Source organism: Scyliorhinus canicula, chromosome 12, assembly GCF_902713615.1.
Source record: "Scyliorhinus canicula chromosome 12, sScyCan1.1, whole genome shotgun sequence".
In the NCBI taxonomy this organism is placed as follows: domain Eukaryota; kingdom Metazoa; phylum Chordata; class Chondrichthyes; order Carcharhiniformes; family Scyliorhinidae; genus Scyliorhinus; species Scyliorhinus canicula.
Window position 1 is genome coordinate 34318326 of NC_052157.1, and position 14222 is coordinate 34332547.

Genomic DNA, 14222 nt, shown 5'->3' on the forward strand with positions numbered 1-14222 from the left:
CCACCCCCCACTCGCAGAATCGGCACTCGTCGTTTTTCATGGCGACCGGCGATTCTTCAGCCCGGATGGACCGAGCAGCCTGACGTTCCCGACCGGTTCACACCAGCGGCAACCACACCTGGTCACTGCCGTCGTGAACATGGCGGCAAATATTTGTTTGTGGCTTGTGGGGGGCGGAGAGGGGAGTGAGCACCACGGCCGTGCTCGGGAGGGGACTGGCCCGCGATCGGTGCCCACCGATCGTCGGGCCGGCGTCTCCAAGGGACGCACTCTTTCCCCTCCGCCGCCCCGCAAGATCAAGCCGCCAAGTCTTGCTGGGCAGCGGAGGGGAAGACGGCAACCACGCATGCGCGGGTTGGAGCCGGCCAACCTGCGCATGCGCGGTTGTCGTCACTTAGGCGCCGCCGTTGCGTCATTCTTGGCGCGCCGTCTTGACACAAGCGTCAAGGCCCGGCGGCCGAGATTTACGGAGCGTCGCTCCTAGCCCCCTTGGGGTGGGAGGGGGGGTGAATAGGGTGCGAGGAGCGGCCTCCGAGGCCGTCGTGAAACTCGGCCTTCCCAATGCCGCGCGGGAGCGGAGAATTCCGCCCCAAGTGTTCAGTTGTGAAGGATATTGTTTGGGCAGTGCCAGCTGAAATCTTTCTTCTTGAGGGCAACTCGGTTTAGATGCTTTCCAGAAAGCCATGCAATAGCATTTTAGAAGATCAGTATAAAAAGAGTCACCAAAATGCAGGGAATTATTGCCAGTGCTTTTTGTTGCTAGTGTTAATTATGCTTTCTTCAACAAATTTCTTGGCACTCAACAAATTTATTGTCTGTGCTGAGCTTTACACTAGTGCTAATCTTGGAGTGTAAATTGGGTACCAAGGTCCAAACTGATGGAAATGGTAAAGTAAGCTCCTGGAGAGAGTTTTACTCCACTTCCTTCTGGTTGGCACCATCTGGTCAGCACTTGATGCTCGATAAAAGCAACATTTACACTGTAGCTGCACAGTTGGTGCAAAACCAGAGCACTCTGCACCAATGCTGTCGTTGAATTTTTGTGAACGTACCTTCATAGAATCGTGGAATGTCTACGGTGCAGACGGAGGCCATTCGGCCCATCGAGCCTGCACCGACCTTTGGAAAAGAGTGCCCTACCTTAGCCGATGCTCCGACCATATCCCAGTAGCCCCACTTAATCTTTTGGACACTAAGAGGCAATTAATTAAGGCCAATCTACCTAACCTGCACATCTTTGGACTGAGGGAGGAAACTGGTGCACCCGGAGGAAACCCACGCAGACACAGTGAGAAAATGCAAACTGCACATAGACAGTCCCCCGAGGCCGGAATTGAACCTGGGTCCTTGGTGCTGTGAGGCAGCAGTGATAACCATTGTGCCGCAGTGCTGCCCTTCTCTGGGTAAAATGTTTATGTCTAAAGAATACTATTTTCCTCTGGTGATTTGTGTGATAGTGAATTAAATTGTCATGCATATTTCCTTTAAATTAATAGGTAAGTGTGTTTAAGACTGGGCAAAAAAAACTATTGCTTTAAGAAGTAAGTAATTGATGAAGCGCAAATAGTATGACATAATTAGAACGCTGGAATTTTTATTTTGGTCTTTATGTTGTGCCCGTATGCCTCTGAAATTTGAGAACCAGTGTTATAAAGTAAAGGCTGTTGGTCCTTTGCCACTGCAAACTATTTGGAAACAGCTGAGCTTTCGCATGGTTTTCAGACAATGATAAGTAGGACAAAGCAAAATAAAACAAACAAGTCTTGTGATATTTTCTCTGGGTACAAGATAATTTTAGATATAAAAGTACTTTAAAACTGCAAGGAAGAAAGGTGTACCTAAACTTTCGTCAGGGCAGGTTTGGGCTGTGGATAGGGGAATGTTCAAATTTATAAAATGGTTAAAAACATTTGCTATTCTTGGGGAGCTTTCTGAATTAAATAGAAGCAAATGCTGAATATAGGTGATGGTGCATTCAGTCTTGAGACTCACCCCTATATTGTCAGAACCAGGAGTCAAAAATACGAGTGCTCACTATTTTAATATCTGTTACTGAATATTTTGTACAGGTGAATATTCTATTTGTGGAGAAATAGTGTGAAACTGTTCCTGGTCATGAAAGGATCAAGAACGAGAGGGCACAGATTTAAAGTGATAAAATTTGCAAAAGAAGCAAATGTGATGAGAGGGGAAAAAAAAACAATGAGCGGTTTGGGCCTGGAATGCACTACCTGGATGTGTGGTGGAGGCAGGTTCAGTGGAGACATTCAAGAGGGCGCTAGATCGTTTCTATTCAAGTAATCATGCAGGGGTATGGGTAAAAGGCAGGGGAATGGCATTAAGTCATGATGCCTGCCTGGAGAGCCGGTACAGTCGTGATGGACCAAATGGCCTCCTTCTGCACCGTAATAATTTTGTGATTCTGCGCACTCAATTTTCTTCCCTTTATTCCCATTCCCCAGATCATTCAGTGATTGGGGAGGCACAACTCTTACTCCCAGGGTGCCACCAGTGCTCCTCTGAAATGTGCTACTTGAGCATATGTAAAGTGACCTGGCGACCAATCTCTCTCTCATTCCACAAGAGCTTGGGCTATGAGAGAGAGAGAGCCACTGGGGATTTCCCCTTTGAGGGTGTGTTGGGGGTGGGGGTGGCAGGCAATGCTATAGTGAGCTATATCATTGTTGAATACTCTGCTTGCAGCTAATTCCTTCACCCCTGCTGGTGCAGTCCTGGACACCAGTCAGGACAGTTGCCTGGTAATTGAAGCCTTTGCTGATGTAAGTAAACTCCAGACACTGGGACGCAGCCAGTTCCTCAGTACTGACCTATCAATGCCATCATGAATCTCCCAACACAAACCAAAAGTAAGATTTTGACTCGGGGAGTTGCCAAGGTATTGACTGATGAGGCAGCTGTTGGGGACCTGATTAAAGAGATCTTTGACTCTTCTGTGCATCAGTCATGGAGTCCTTTCTGCAGTCTGTTGCAATCTTGCCCCAGCCATCCATGCTGCCAGCCAAGGCAAGATTTTAATCGATCATAAAATACACTCTGAGCCTTTACAATCACTAAAATGGCCAAGTAAAGGTGGGGTTTAGAAGTAAATATGGACCACATATCCCCTAGATACCGGGGGACTTTCTTTTTATTCTTACATGCAATATGGGTGACGCTGGCGGGGCCAGCATTTATTGCTCAACCCCAATTGCCCTCAAACTGAGTGGCTTACTAGTGAACTCTTAAAGAGTCAACCACATTGCTGTAGGTCTGGAGCCACATGTTGGCCAGACCAGGTAAGGATGGCATATTTCCCTCCCTGAAGGACATTAATTGATAATTGACTCCTGCTCATCGTTAGACTTTTAATTACAGACCTTTTTGAATAAAAATTTCACTAGCTTCCAAGGCAGGATTCGAACCTGGGTCCCTGGGTTACTAGCTCAGTGACAATACCACTACGCCGCTACCACCCCATAATATTGAGACATTCGAGCACAAAGTGGGACACAAAAATAATGGGCGGAATTTCCCCCCCAAAAATTACAAAGCATCATTTCAGGCACGGCATTTAGTGAGATCTTCCCGCACTTTATTTTTTTGGAGGGGGATTGAAAGTGGCGCAGCCTAAACAGATCGGCAAGCCCGGCTTCACAGTGATCAGGGCATTGTTTTTAAGGGATGCCAGAATCTCAAAGTGACTGTGCCCCTTCACCACCATCCTCACCGGCATCAACCCCCACCCCAAAGGATCTCTGGCATTGGCCAGCAAAGAACCCCCCTCCTTTGCGTCAGCATCAGGCGCCCCACCCCCCCACCCCAAATTGCTGGTATCATCGTGCCCGCCCCTCCCAGGTTAACGACACCCGTTTCGGGGCGGACAAATTCCATCTTTCAGACCCCACGCCTCGGCATGACACTGGCACTGTCCCCTGGCACGGCGTTGGTAGCCTTGCAGAGCCAACCTTTCAGTGCCAGGGTTGTCCACCGAACCCCCCAGTGTGGTTATCGCGTCTAGCCTCCAGTGGTGGAGACCAGTACTGATTCCTGTCGGCTTCCCGTTGCACTAGCAGGTGGGCGAATAGCAGGAACCGGGAGAGTGGGGTTCAAAGCTGATTTTGAATATGTTAATGCTGCTTTTAATATGCTAATCTGGGCATGAAACAGACCAGGTTAGCTGCAACGGGCTGGGAGCATCACGCACTTTTCGGCTCCCGGTGGAGATCCCATTTCGGGCCTCTCCCACATCGCAGCCGGAAAATCGCCCCCAACATATTTAAATCAGGCCCCCACAGTGCAATATGCCTTGAGCATCACAAAGACTGAGATGAGGTGTGAGGCTTTGCCTTCATCAAAAGCAGTATTGGGTGGATTTTCCGTTGGGCACATTGGATCATGTGTCTTGCAGCCAATTGCACACAAAGTAATGTGCAAGCTAGCTTCCAATTTCCTGCTTTATTACATGGTCACAGTAAGCTCTTACTAGAAACCTGTCAGTCATGGGAGCATGTTGATTCACTGGTGGGGATATCCAGAACTGCAGCAACGAGTTAATGACTACAGCAGCTGTTTGAATAAAGAATGGTTGCTTGCTTTGCACCGTTCCCACAGGAGAGCAGTCAACTAAACGTTTATCCAACTCAATTTGTCAAACTTTGTAAATCATCCAATACTTTGCAAATAGCATTTACAATATGCAGTATTTTATTTGCATCATTCATATCCTTCCGTGCTGTGTAACTCTGACATACAAACTGGATCAATCACATAACAAGGACTTCAGTTTGAAATATTCAAAATAAGCTGGGTACAGCACTAAGCCAAAATTAGGGAGCACTTTTTGACACGAAGCACTTGACTAAAGTTAAATAAATGCAAAGATCGCTCATGAGAATATAAATTGGTCCCATTTTATTTCAACATTGCGCAGAGAATAAAGTTTTGTTTGTATGGGAATAAAGCAATAGCGGATGTAATTGTAAACTTCGATAATCATATCAGAGGATAATGATGGGAATTGTACCTTGAGCTGTTGCACAATGGCTGTTGCCACTCATGGTCATGCCCAATCAGATATATCTTCTCCGGGAACCTGGTGTATAGATTCTACTGATGTCAGTTTCAGCCTCTTCAGTTTTCACCATGACCTCTGCTACTCGCTGCAGGTTGGCCTCCTCCCTCATAACAGGACCTTTTGCATGATAAGGCTGTGGCGTGTACAACTGCTACTAATAATCACGTAGTAATCAGCATTCAGCTCGAGCTGTTAAGAAACTACCTGCTGAGAGGGAAGTATTGGGCTGGCCATTAATTCTTATAGAATACAGGTCGGATGTGCGAGTCAGGATTTTTATATAATTAAATCCCACAAGTTGGTTTAAATGTAAGTTGAGCTTTTGCATCCTTTAGGTGTGAGTGCTGTGCACCAACATTGAAGGGTCTGCAGACATTCTTGTGGCAGACTAGTTGAGTGGGTGAGCCATTTCCTGCTTTTACCCCACAACCCTGCACAACCCGTGGGGCAAATCCACTCCTGTCCATCAAGTTTGTGTTATACTTAGTCTTCTGCCAAGAAAGCAGTCAGGGCTCAGAATAGGAGGTCTCGCCTGTTCCGTCTTCCTTCTTTTTCAAAAGAGAAAGGGAAACTTGCTGGATCCACAAGTGGAACATCTAGTTCCCCAGCCATTGGTCTGCTGTGGCTCACTTGACTTCAGATTTACTGTGTTGATACCACATTTGGGATATTTATGGGTAGGGAATGTGCAGAAAATCCAAAAACAGCCAAAGAAGCCGGGACACAGTTACTTGCAAGCCAGTAACTCTATCAGTGGGAGGTCGCAGTGTGGGACACCTGAGGATGGTCCCTAGCATTTGGGAGGAGTGGGGAAAGAGAGGCCACGATTGGGAGATAAATGAAAGAGATGCCATTGGGAGTGGTGAGGGGTGGAAGAAGTTGGAGATCAGGGTTGTGGGATGGTGTGCAAAGATCTGCGTATTTAACTTGATAGGCTTGATGGTTTTACTCTACCACCTCCATATGGTCAACACCCAGGGCCTGCTAGGGCTCAGCGAGAATTATTATAGAATTTAGAGAGCAGAAGGAGGCCATTCGGCCCATCGAGTCTGCACTGGCTCTTGGAAAGAGCACCCTGCCCAAGCCCACACCCCCACCCTATCCCAGTAACCCCACCCAACACTAAGGGCAATTTTGGACACTAACGGCAATTGAGCATGGCCAATCCACCTAACCTGCACATCTTTGGACGGTGGGAGTATACTGGAGCACCTGGAGGAAATCCATGCACACACGGGGAGAACGTGCAGACTCCCCACAGACAGTGACCCAAGCCGGGAATCGAACCTGGGACCCTGGAGCTGTGAAGCAATTGTGCTAACCACTATGCTACCGTGCTGCCCAAATTATCATTCTCAACTTTGCATGTGAGGCAATACACTGCTGGATTCTCTGATAATCCTTTGAGCTACGAAATGCAATAGCCTAGAAACTCTGATCCAGAAAGTTTAAACTTCCGATGGGTAATTACCCTGCACCAGGAGCTGTCCGACACTCCAATTTAAATCGGAAACTTCGGATGATTCCAACTCTCCGAGCAGAATAGTGTAATCCAGGAAAGGCGGGATTAAAACCACTTCTAATTCCTGGGTAACTATATTGGGGATCCTGGCAATCTCCCCACCTGAATCCCTGAACCACCTCTTACCACACACGGTAGCACAAGTGGATAGTACTGTGGCTTTACAGCACCAGGTTCCCAAGTTCGATTCCCCGCTGGGTCACTGTCTGTGCGGAGTCTGCATGTTCTCCCCGTGTCTGCGTGGGTTTCTTCCGGGTGCTCCGGTTTCCTCCCACAGTCCAAAGCCGTGCAGGTTAGGTGGATTGGCCATGATAAATTGCCCTTAGTGTACAAAAAGGTGAGGAGAGGTTATTGGGTTACGGGGATAGGGTGTAAGTGAGGGCTAAAGTGGGTCAGTGAAGACTCGATGGGCCAAATGGCCTCCTTCTGCACTGTATATTCTGTGTTCTATGTACATATAGACAAACAATGTGTCCCCCACCCCTCTCATCTATTGTGTCCATTTGCCGATTCACTTACCTTCTCCCTGGCCTCTTGAAGAAGCAGTGTGCGACCTTTAAACCTACTGCTTTATAGAATTTACAGTGCAGAAGGAAACAATTTGGCCCATCGAGTCTGCACCGGCTCTTGGAAAGAGCACCCTACCCAAGGTCAACACCTCCTCCCTATCCCCATAACCCAGTAACCCCACCCAACACTAAGGGCAATTTTATCATTGCCAATCTACCTAACCTGCACATCTTTGGACTGTGGGAGGAAACCGGAGGAAACCCACGCACACACGGGGAGGATGTGCAGACTCCACAGCTAGTGCCATAGAAAGGGTTTGTGCTTTCACTTTCCGCTAACACTGCACAGAACGGACTTGGGAACCAGGTATGCTGCACATTTCTCACCAAGCCTGGGTCGGAAGTCCATGTGACAAATGTGCAGTTGCCGACCTGGGATAAGTAAAAAGGAATGAAGTGGCAACCCAACTGTGATTGCCACTCCTCTGAGGTACTGGCCCAGAATCCCTGTACAAGGGTCCAAGCTGATCTGCATTTGTGGTGTTCTGATGTTGACCTCACCATCAGGATTGTTCTCTCGTGCAAGCTGAGCAGGTTGAGCACATCCTGTTCATTTGTTTGCATAAATTACAGATAGAATGAGCGTGCTGTGCATATTATGGAAATAATTCTCGGGGGGGGAGGGGGGGGGAGGATAAATCTAATATAATTTTTTCTGCAATTTGAGCTAGTATTTTATGAATAAAAATGACTAAAATTGATCATTTGTGCGGGAGAGGGAAATGCTTGTCCTTTCTATTTAGATTTTTGTGTTATATATGGTTGATTTTAATTCCAGCTTTTTATACCATATGTGTGTCCAAGATGAACACTGAAGAACTGCATATACATGAATAATGCATATCACAGGTCAAAAAGAACATTGAGTTCCTGGTCTGTTACTAATGTGCATATAAATCACTGGTCCAAATTCTGAAAACTCAAATAAATCATAAAATCCCTACCTTGCAGAGGGATAAGGCCATTCAGCCCATCGAGACTGCACCGACCCTCCAAAAGAGCACTCTACCCAGATCCACTCTCCTGCCCACCCCACCCTATCCCTGTAACACCACTTGAACATCCCTGGACACTAAGGGGCAATTTAGCATGGCCAATACACCTAACCTGCAAATCTTTGGACTGAGGAAGGAAACTGGAGCACCAGGTGGAAACCCACACAGATACAGGAAGGGCGTGCAAAATCTACTCAGCCACCCAAGACGGAAATCAAACCCAGGTCCCTGACACTGTGAGGCAGCAGTGCCGCCATTTGTGTGCTACCTGGATTACAGTCTTGGAAGAGGTTTTCCTACATCTATTTGTTTGTTTGTGATTTTAAAAAAAAACTTTCATGGGATGGTGGTGTCGTCACTGGCATTTATTGTCCATACCTAAATGCCCTTGAATTGAGAGACTTGCTGGGCCATTTCAGACAGCAGTTAAGAGTCAGCCAGATTGCTGTGGGTGGAGTCACATGTTTGTAGTTTCTGCTGAATGATCCTTTCCCTTCTCATTTTTTTTTCTCTTTATCTGCGTTATCTTCCCTTTCTCACCTCGTCTCAACTGAAATAATCTATCTCTTTTTTTTAAAAAAACACCCAAGTAGATTAGCTTTTGCCCCACTTTCATCTTGGGCTGTGTATTCATTGTTGAGGCTGCACAGTGATCTTTCCAAAGAGTAGTCATGTGTTCAGGGCAAGAAATGCCCTGTACTGACTTTCACCCCATTGTTTTAGCCACTACAAGAATTCCTTGCCAAAAAGTTCCCTGTCCTATCACAAACAAACCGAGAAGACTCAAATGTATAATTAATTTCCCTCAATAATTAGTCCTGCGGTCCATATGCTATGCTTGTCTTTATCAGGCGATGTGGAGATGCCGGCGTTGGACTGGGGTGAGCACAGTAAGAAGTCTTACAACATCAGGTTAAAGTCCAACTGTTCTTTATCAGAAGTCCATCCGACATCATTCAGCTGATCTCAAGTGTTTAATGGCCTGAAAAACTCCTCATCTTTAAATATCTTATTTTCAAATCGCTTCATGACCTTGCCCCCACCGCCCCATCTCTGTAATGTCCGGGATCCCGGCACTCCTTCATTCTCAACAGTTGCTCATCCCTTATTTTAATCACTCTATCATTGACGGCTGCACTTTTGTTTGCCGAGTAATTCCCTACCCCACCGCTTTCATCTTTGAAGATGCTCCTTTAGACCTATGTCTTTGACCAAGCTTATGGTCACTATCCTAATGTGGCTCAGTCTAAATTTTAGTTGATTGAGTTTGTGTGAAATGCCTTGCTATATTTTACTGTATTACTACATTAATGGTGCTGAAAAATACAAGTTGTTGTTGTGAGATTGGAACAAAATGCTTCCAGTCCACCTCTGAAATCTTTTTCTAAATTTTAATTCATATTTAACGGGATGTGGGCTTCGCTGGCTAGGCCAGCATTTGTTGCCCATCCCTAATTGCCCTCGAGAGGGTGGTGGTGAGCTGCTTTCTTCAAACGCTGCAGTCCATATGGTGTGGGAGGGAGTAGGAGGGAGTTTCAGGATTTTGACCCAGCGACAGTGAAGGAGCGGCAATATATTTCCACGTCAGGATGGTGATGTCATAATTGTGCACACACTTATTTCTTCAGATGAATTCTTTCTCGACTATAAATTATGTCTGAACTGCTTTATCAAAGCAGTAAAACATAATGAGCATGCCCCAGGTTTTCTATTAATGCACGGGGCCTGGATGGGAAGACTAGTGACTGTTTAAATTTTTAAATTTTTCTTTTCTTTATAAATTTAAAGTACCCAATTCATATTTTTTTTTCAATTGAGGGGCAATTTAGTGTGACCAATCCACCTACCCTGTATATCTTTGGGTTGTGGGGGTGAAACGCACGCAGGCACTGGAGAATGTGCAAACTCCACGCAGAAGGTGACCTGGGATCGAACCCAGATCCTCGGCACCGTGAGACAGCAGTGTTAACTACTGTGCCACCGTGCCACCCACTATTTGAATTTCTAAAGAGTTCAGATGTGCATTGAGACTACAAAAGGTAGAAGTTTGTCTTGGGAAGTAGCACAAAAATGGGCGGCATCAATATTCTGTTTCATTGACTTCAGTATACAGGACGGATAACTGGTACCTGATGTGATATTTCTCACTAACACTCAAAGTGAATCTCTACCCCTAGAACTTTCAGAATAAAAGTTCTACTGTAGACATTTTGTTTTCATTTAGTTTATAACCTCTGAACTCTCTAAATTGCATTTGTGCATGATGACACCTACAAGTATGCTCTGTCATGCACGTAATTGGTTTAAGCATTTTCTTCTGACCTATTTCCATAATGTGTCAGTTTGCATTAAAATATATGATAAAGCATTCCACCCATGTGTAAGGCACGTTTCCATATCAAAAGCAGGGCTCCCTCACTTCACCTCCAATGTATTTTGCCCTTACCTCAAGTGCGTTTAACATTTCCTTTCAAGTCCTGGACAATTTACTGAAACAATCTTGGAAAATAATTGAGTAGCAGTTCACATCATGTGAAACGAGAGGAGCTGTGTAAAATCATTCGAATTTTAAATCTGCAGACAGCTGCTGTAGTCTTCATGTATCTTATTAAAGGTGAATGAGAATGGACTTCATCCTACAGTTTTTTGACCCAAAATAAGTTAACGATGGTAAAGCAGCTCTCTCATTTTAAATGATTGACGGGTACTTATTTCTCAATGTTGAAATGTGCAATCCTACAGTTTAGTCTTGCTGCAGTTGTGCAGTTTTCTTCTTATTGAGTGCAAAGGTGGCTGCCCTTTGACTTAGCTCCAGATTCATAAAGGTGTCCACTAAAACCGAGATAGATTTTGGGGTGGTGCTGGGTGAGGGGCATCATAAACTTTATATATCTAATCAGTGAACGGTTATTGTCAAAGCAGGTTTGTAGTTGTGTGTGAATTTTCCAATTGTATTTCAGACCTTAAGAAAGAAAGGACATAATGACTGTGATAGCCCAGACCCAGATGATTCTTTTGAGCACAGTCCGCTCATGGAGGACAAATACAGAAAGCTTAATGAAGATAATGATGTAATGTTCAAGCGCTATGGTGTAAGTACCTTCATCTGGTATTCTTTGTGTTGATTCTTTAAATCTGCTAGGCACTTAACAAGAAAGAACACAGAGGCTGCGACAGTCCAGAGCCCGATTCTTCATATGTGCTCACCCCACACACAGAGGAAAAATATAAAAAAATTAATGAAGAGTTTGATAACATGATGAGGAATCACAAACTCGCAGTAAGTAGATTTTGGCATGTGGTCCTTTTGCTTGAGAAGACATTGATTTCCTTGCTACCCGATTGCCTGCTCTTTGACCGAAGAAGACTGCATGAAGACAACTGAACAGAGCGTGAAGGAACACAGAATGAGACCTAATTCACAAAACATGCACCTAATCTCATGAGCTGATTCAGAACTAACTCATTTAAATTACCATGGCTGGAATGAATCACCCTTTGCATACTGTGTAATTTCAGTTATTGCACGCCTCCAGCATTATTATGATTTTCCATCTCACAACTCATTATCACTGTGGTGTATAATAATGTGACTGTGGATTAATGTACAGAATAATCCACTCTTAACATTTGTAGTTTGAACATGGTGTGTGCCAAACTGATCCAAACTTTTTTATTAAGATGTTAGATGTTGCATTTGGAAGAATGTGTCTTTCCCAATCATGTCTTAAAATTTATGGAGCACCAGCCTAAGCTTTCAAGTATATTTTAGTTTTGGAACTGCCCTTTGGATTAATCAGCCAGCAAGTTATAATCTCAATCAATCAAAGAAAAATAATAATCACTTTTGCAAAAGGCACAACTTGTTTTGTTGGTTTCCTCCATATAAATCACATTTGCTAAAGGGAGGATACATAATCAAACATTAAGCTGATCCTTAGTAGAACCAAATACTTGAATTGTGTTTTTGCCCTTTAAATATTTTACTGACATGTTTGTACATAGAGCAAAATATTTCACGGTATTGGTTGTGTTAATGTTTGAGTGCTGAATTGTATAGATGGTAGAAGAAGATAGCTAGAAACCATTTTGAGCCAAGGATATATGGGCTTGGGTGTGTTAACAGTGCTAGCTGATTATGGGGCAAAACCTTGATATTTACATGATGAAATAATTGGTGTTGTTTTTGACAACTTTAAAAACATCATGCAATTTTACATGTTTATTTGCCAAATTCTTTCTATTGAATTCTATTTTGCTTTACTGTGGCAAATGTGGGCATATCAACTTTTGTCATTTTATTCATACAACAGTAGGAAAGATTTAAAGGACTGCACTTGCACATATCAACTCCTGTATCTAAACTGCACCTGACACCATTAAGATGGCTTCTGGTAGCTCAAGTGGGTAGAGGTACTAATATTGCAATGCAACACTGGAGACCAGAAATTTCTTAGATTTTTTTCCCTGCTGAGCTAGCAAATCGAAGAGCAGGGGTGAGGGTGTTAAAATTGTTCTTAGCATGCATGGCAATATTGGGTAAGATTCTTGAAACATGTGGCTCGTAAGTGAGGATGTGGTAGGGCTCTGCTGCTGAGACATGTTAACACTCACTCTGCCCTGGCTTGGGTTTGAGAAATAAACATTGGGTCCAGGTGTTTGTCTGGGAAGCTGCACCCCAGCATGAGTCACTTCCTCAGGGGAAGAGGAAACAATATCTGAAGGTTGGGAGTGAAATTACATCAAAGACAAGGGTGTATGGATTTATAATGGCAAATTGCCAGATGCACATGGGTGGGTGGTTTCTGACTAGTAGACCCAGTATGAATTTTTCTTTTGCGTCATGCAGCATGATTCATCCGGAAGCAAATTCTTGAAAGAATGTGATCAAAAATGTCATCATGTAACAAAATGTAAAGCTGTAATTACATGAAGTTCAAATGTAGAATTTTGTTGCAAATGTGCAATTGTTCAAATGTTTATGTTCATTTAATGGATGGCTGAAAAACTAAAAGTAAATATGTCACAAATAAGTTGAAGCAAAATTAATTTTCATTTTAACAATGTGCTTATTAAATGCAATGCTTTTTCTTTTGATTTACTATTTATGATTTATTTAATCCACTGGATCATTTTATAATAGATCATGTTAATTTGTGTAGGCCAGCACAAGAATTTTGTAATGAGAAACTTGGGGTGGAATTAATCCAGACTATCGTGACGGAAAACATGGTGGTCAGGCCCACTTTAACATGGGAGAGGCCATGCATCAGTCCTGTGGGAAACCCTCCTGTGATTAAGTCAAAAGTTGGAGGAGCCAAGACAAGAAACCTGCCCATCCATTGTGGGATGTCAATTAGGTTCATTAATCTGTCAAATTACACCAATTATTCTTGAGCCCACCGGAATTTAGTGGTGGCTTGGGGATTAAGTGGGAGTCTCGCAGCTCGTCCGAGCTTCCTGAAGGCTGCCCATCAAACCATGCCAGGTTTACCAGCAGTCTACTTTGTGTGTATGTGTTTGGGGGAGGAGGGAACAGGGAGGTTCAGATCTTGGCTCCAGAATTATGACTGTGTTTAATACTTAACCTTCAAATTGAGATTAACAACTGTTGCAAATTGAGAAAATACTGAGGAAAATTACTGCACATGATTACCACTAAAAAATTTACCTTCAGGCTAAACAGTCCCAATGGACCTCCATATTTCTCTTTTTGAAGGTATACTGAATAATGTTCATTATTTTACCGCAGTTGGTAACTTGCATTTTTTCATTAATCCGAGTAAATTTTGCCTTTTGAAAGAAGTTACCATTTGAAGTTTGCACAAAATATTACTGTTCAATACATTTCATTGTGTTTATTATTACAAAATTCTTGTTTGTAACTTGTCCTAAAACCTAATGTGTTGCCTGTCAGTGGCATGTGCCAGCTAACATTCTTGTTTTAACTTTGTACTGTTTTTGAGAAGTGTGCTAATCTGTGCTGTAAAGTTACAATAATGTACTAATGTCAAATATAACAATTTTTGATTTAATCTATTTATTTTTGCTGATTTACACAC

The 14222-nt window shown here is 43.8% G+C and overlaps 1 protein-coding gene across 7 annotated transcripts in view; it reads left to right on the top strand.

Annotated features, from left to right (window-relative positions):
- The window catches only part of LOC119974450 (myocyte-specific enhancer factor 2A-like), a 268490-nt gene that overhangs the window by 191719 nt on the left and 62549 nt on the right, over positions 1–14222 (top strand). For 5 of the 7 annotated variants that reach the window (XM_038813348.1, XM_038813353.1, XM_038813349.1 and 2 more), the window contains one exon: positions 11303–11440. In XM_038813348.1, the coding sequence (XP_038669276.1) occupies positions 11303–11440 (138 nt within the window). Of the gene's footprint in view, positions 1–11120; positions 11253–11302; positions 11441–14222 lie in introns of all 7 variants that reach the window. The other 2 variants (XM_038813354.1, XM_038813352.1) reach the window with 1 other exon arrangement.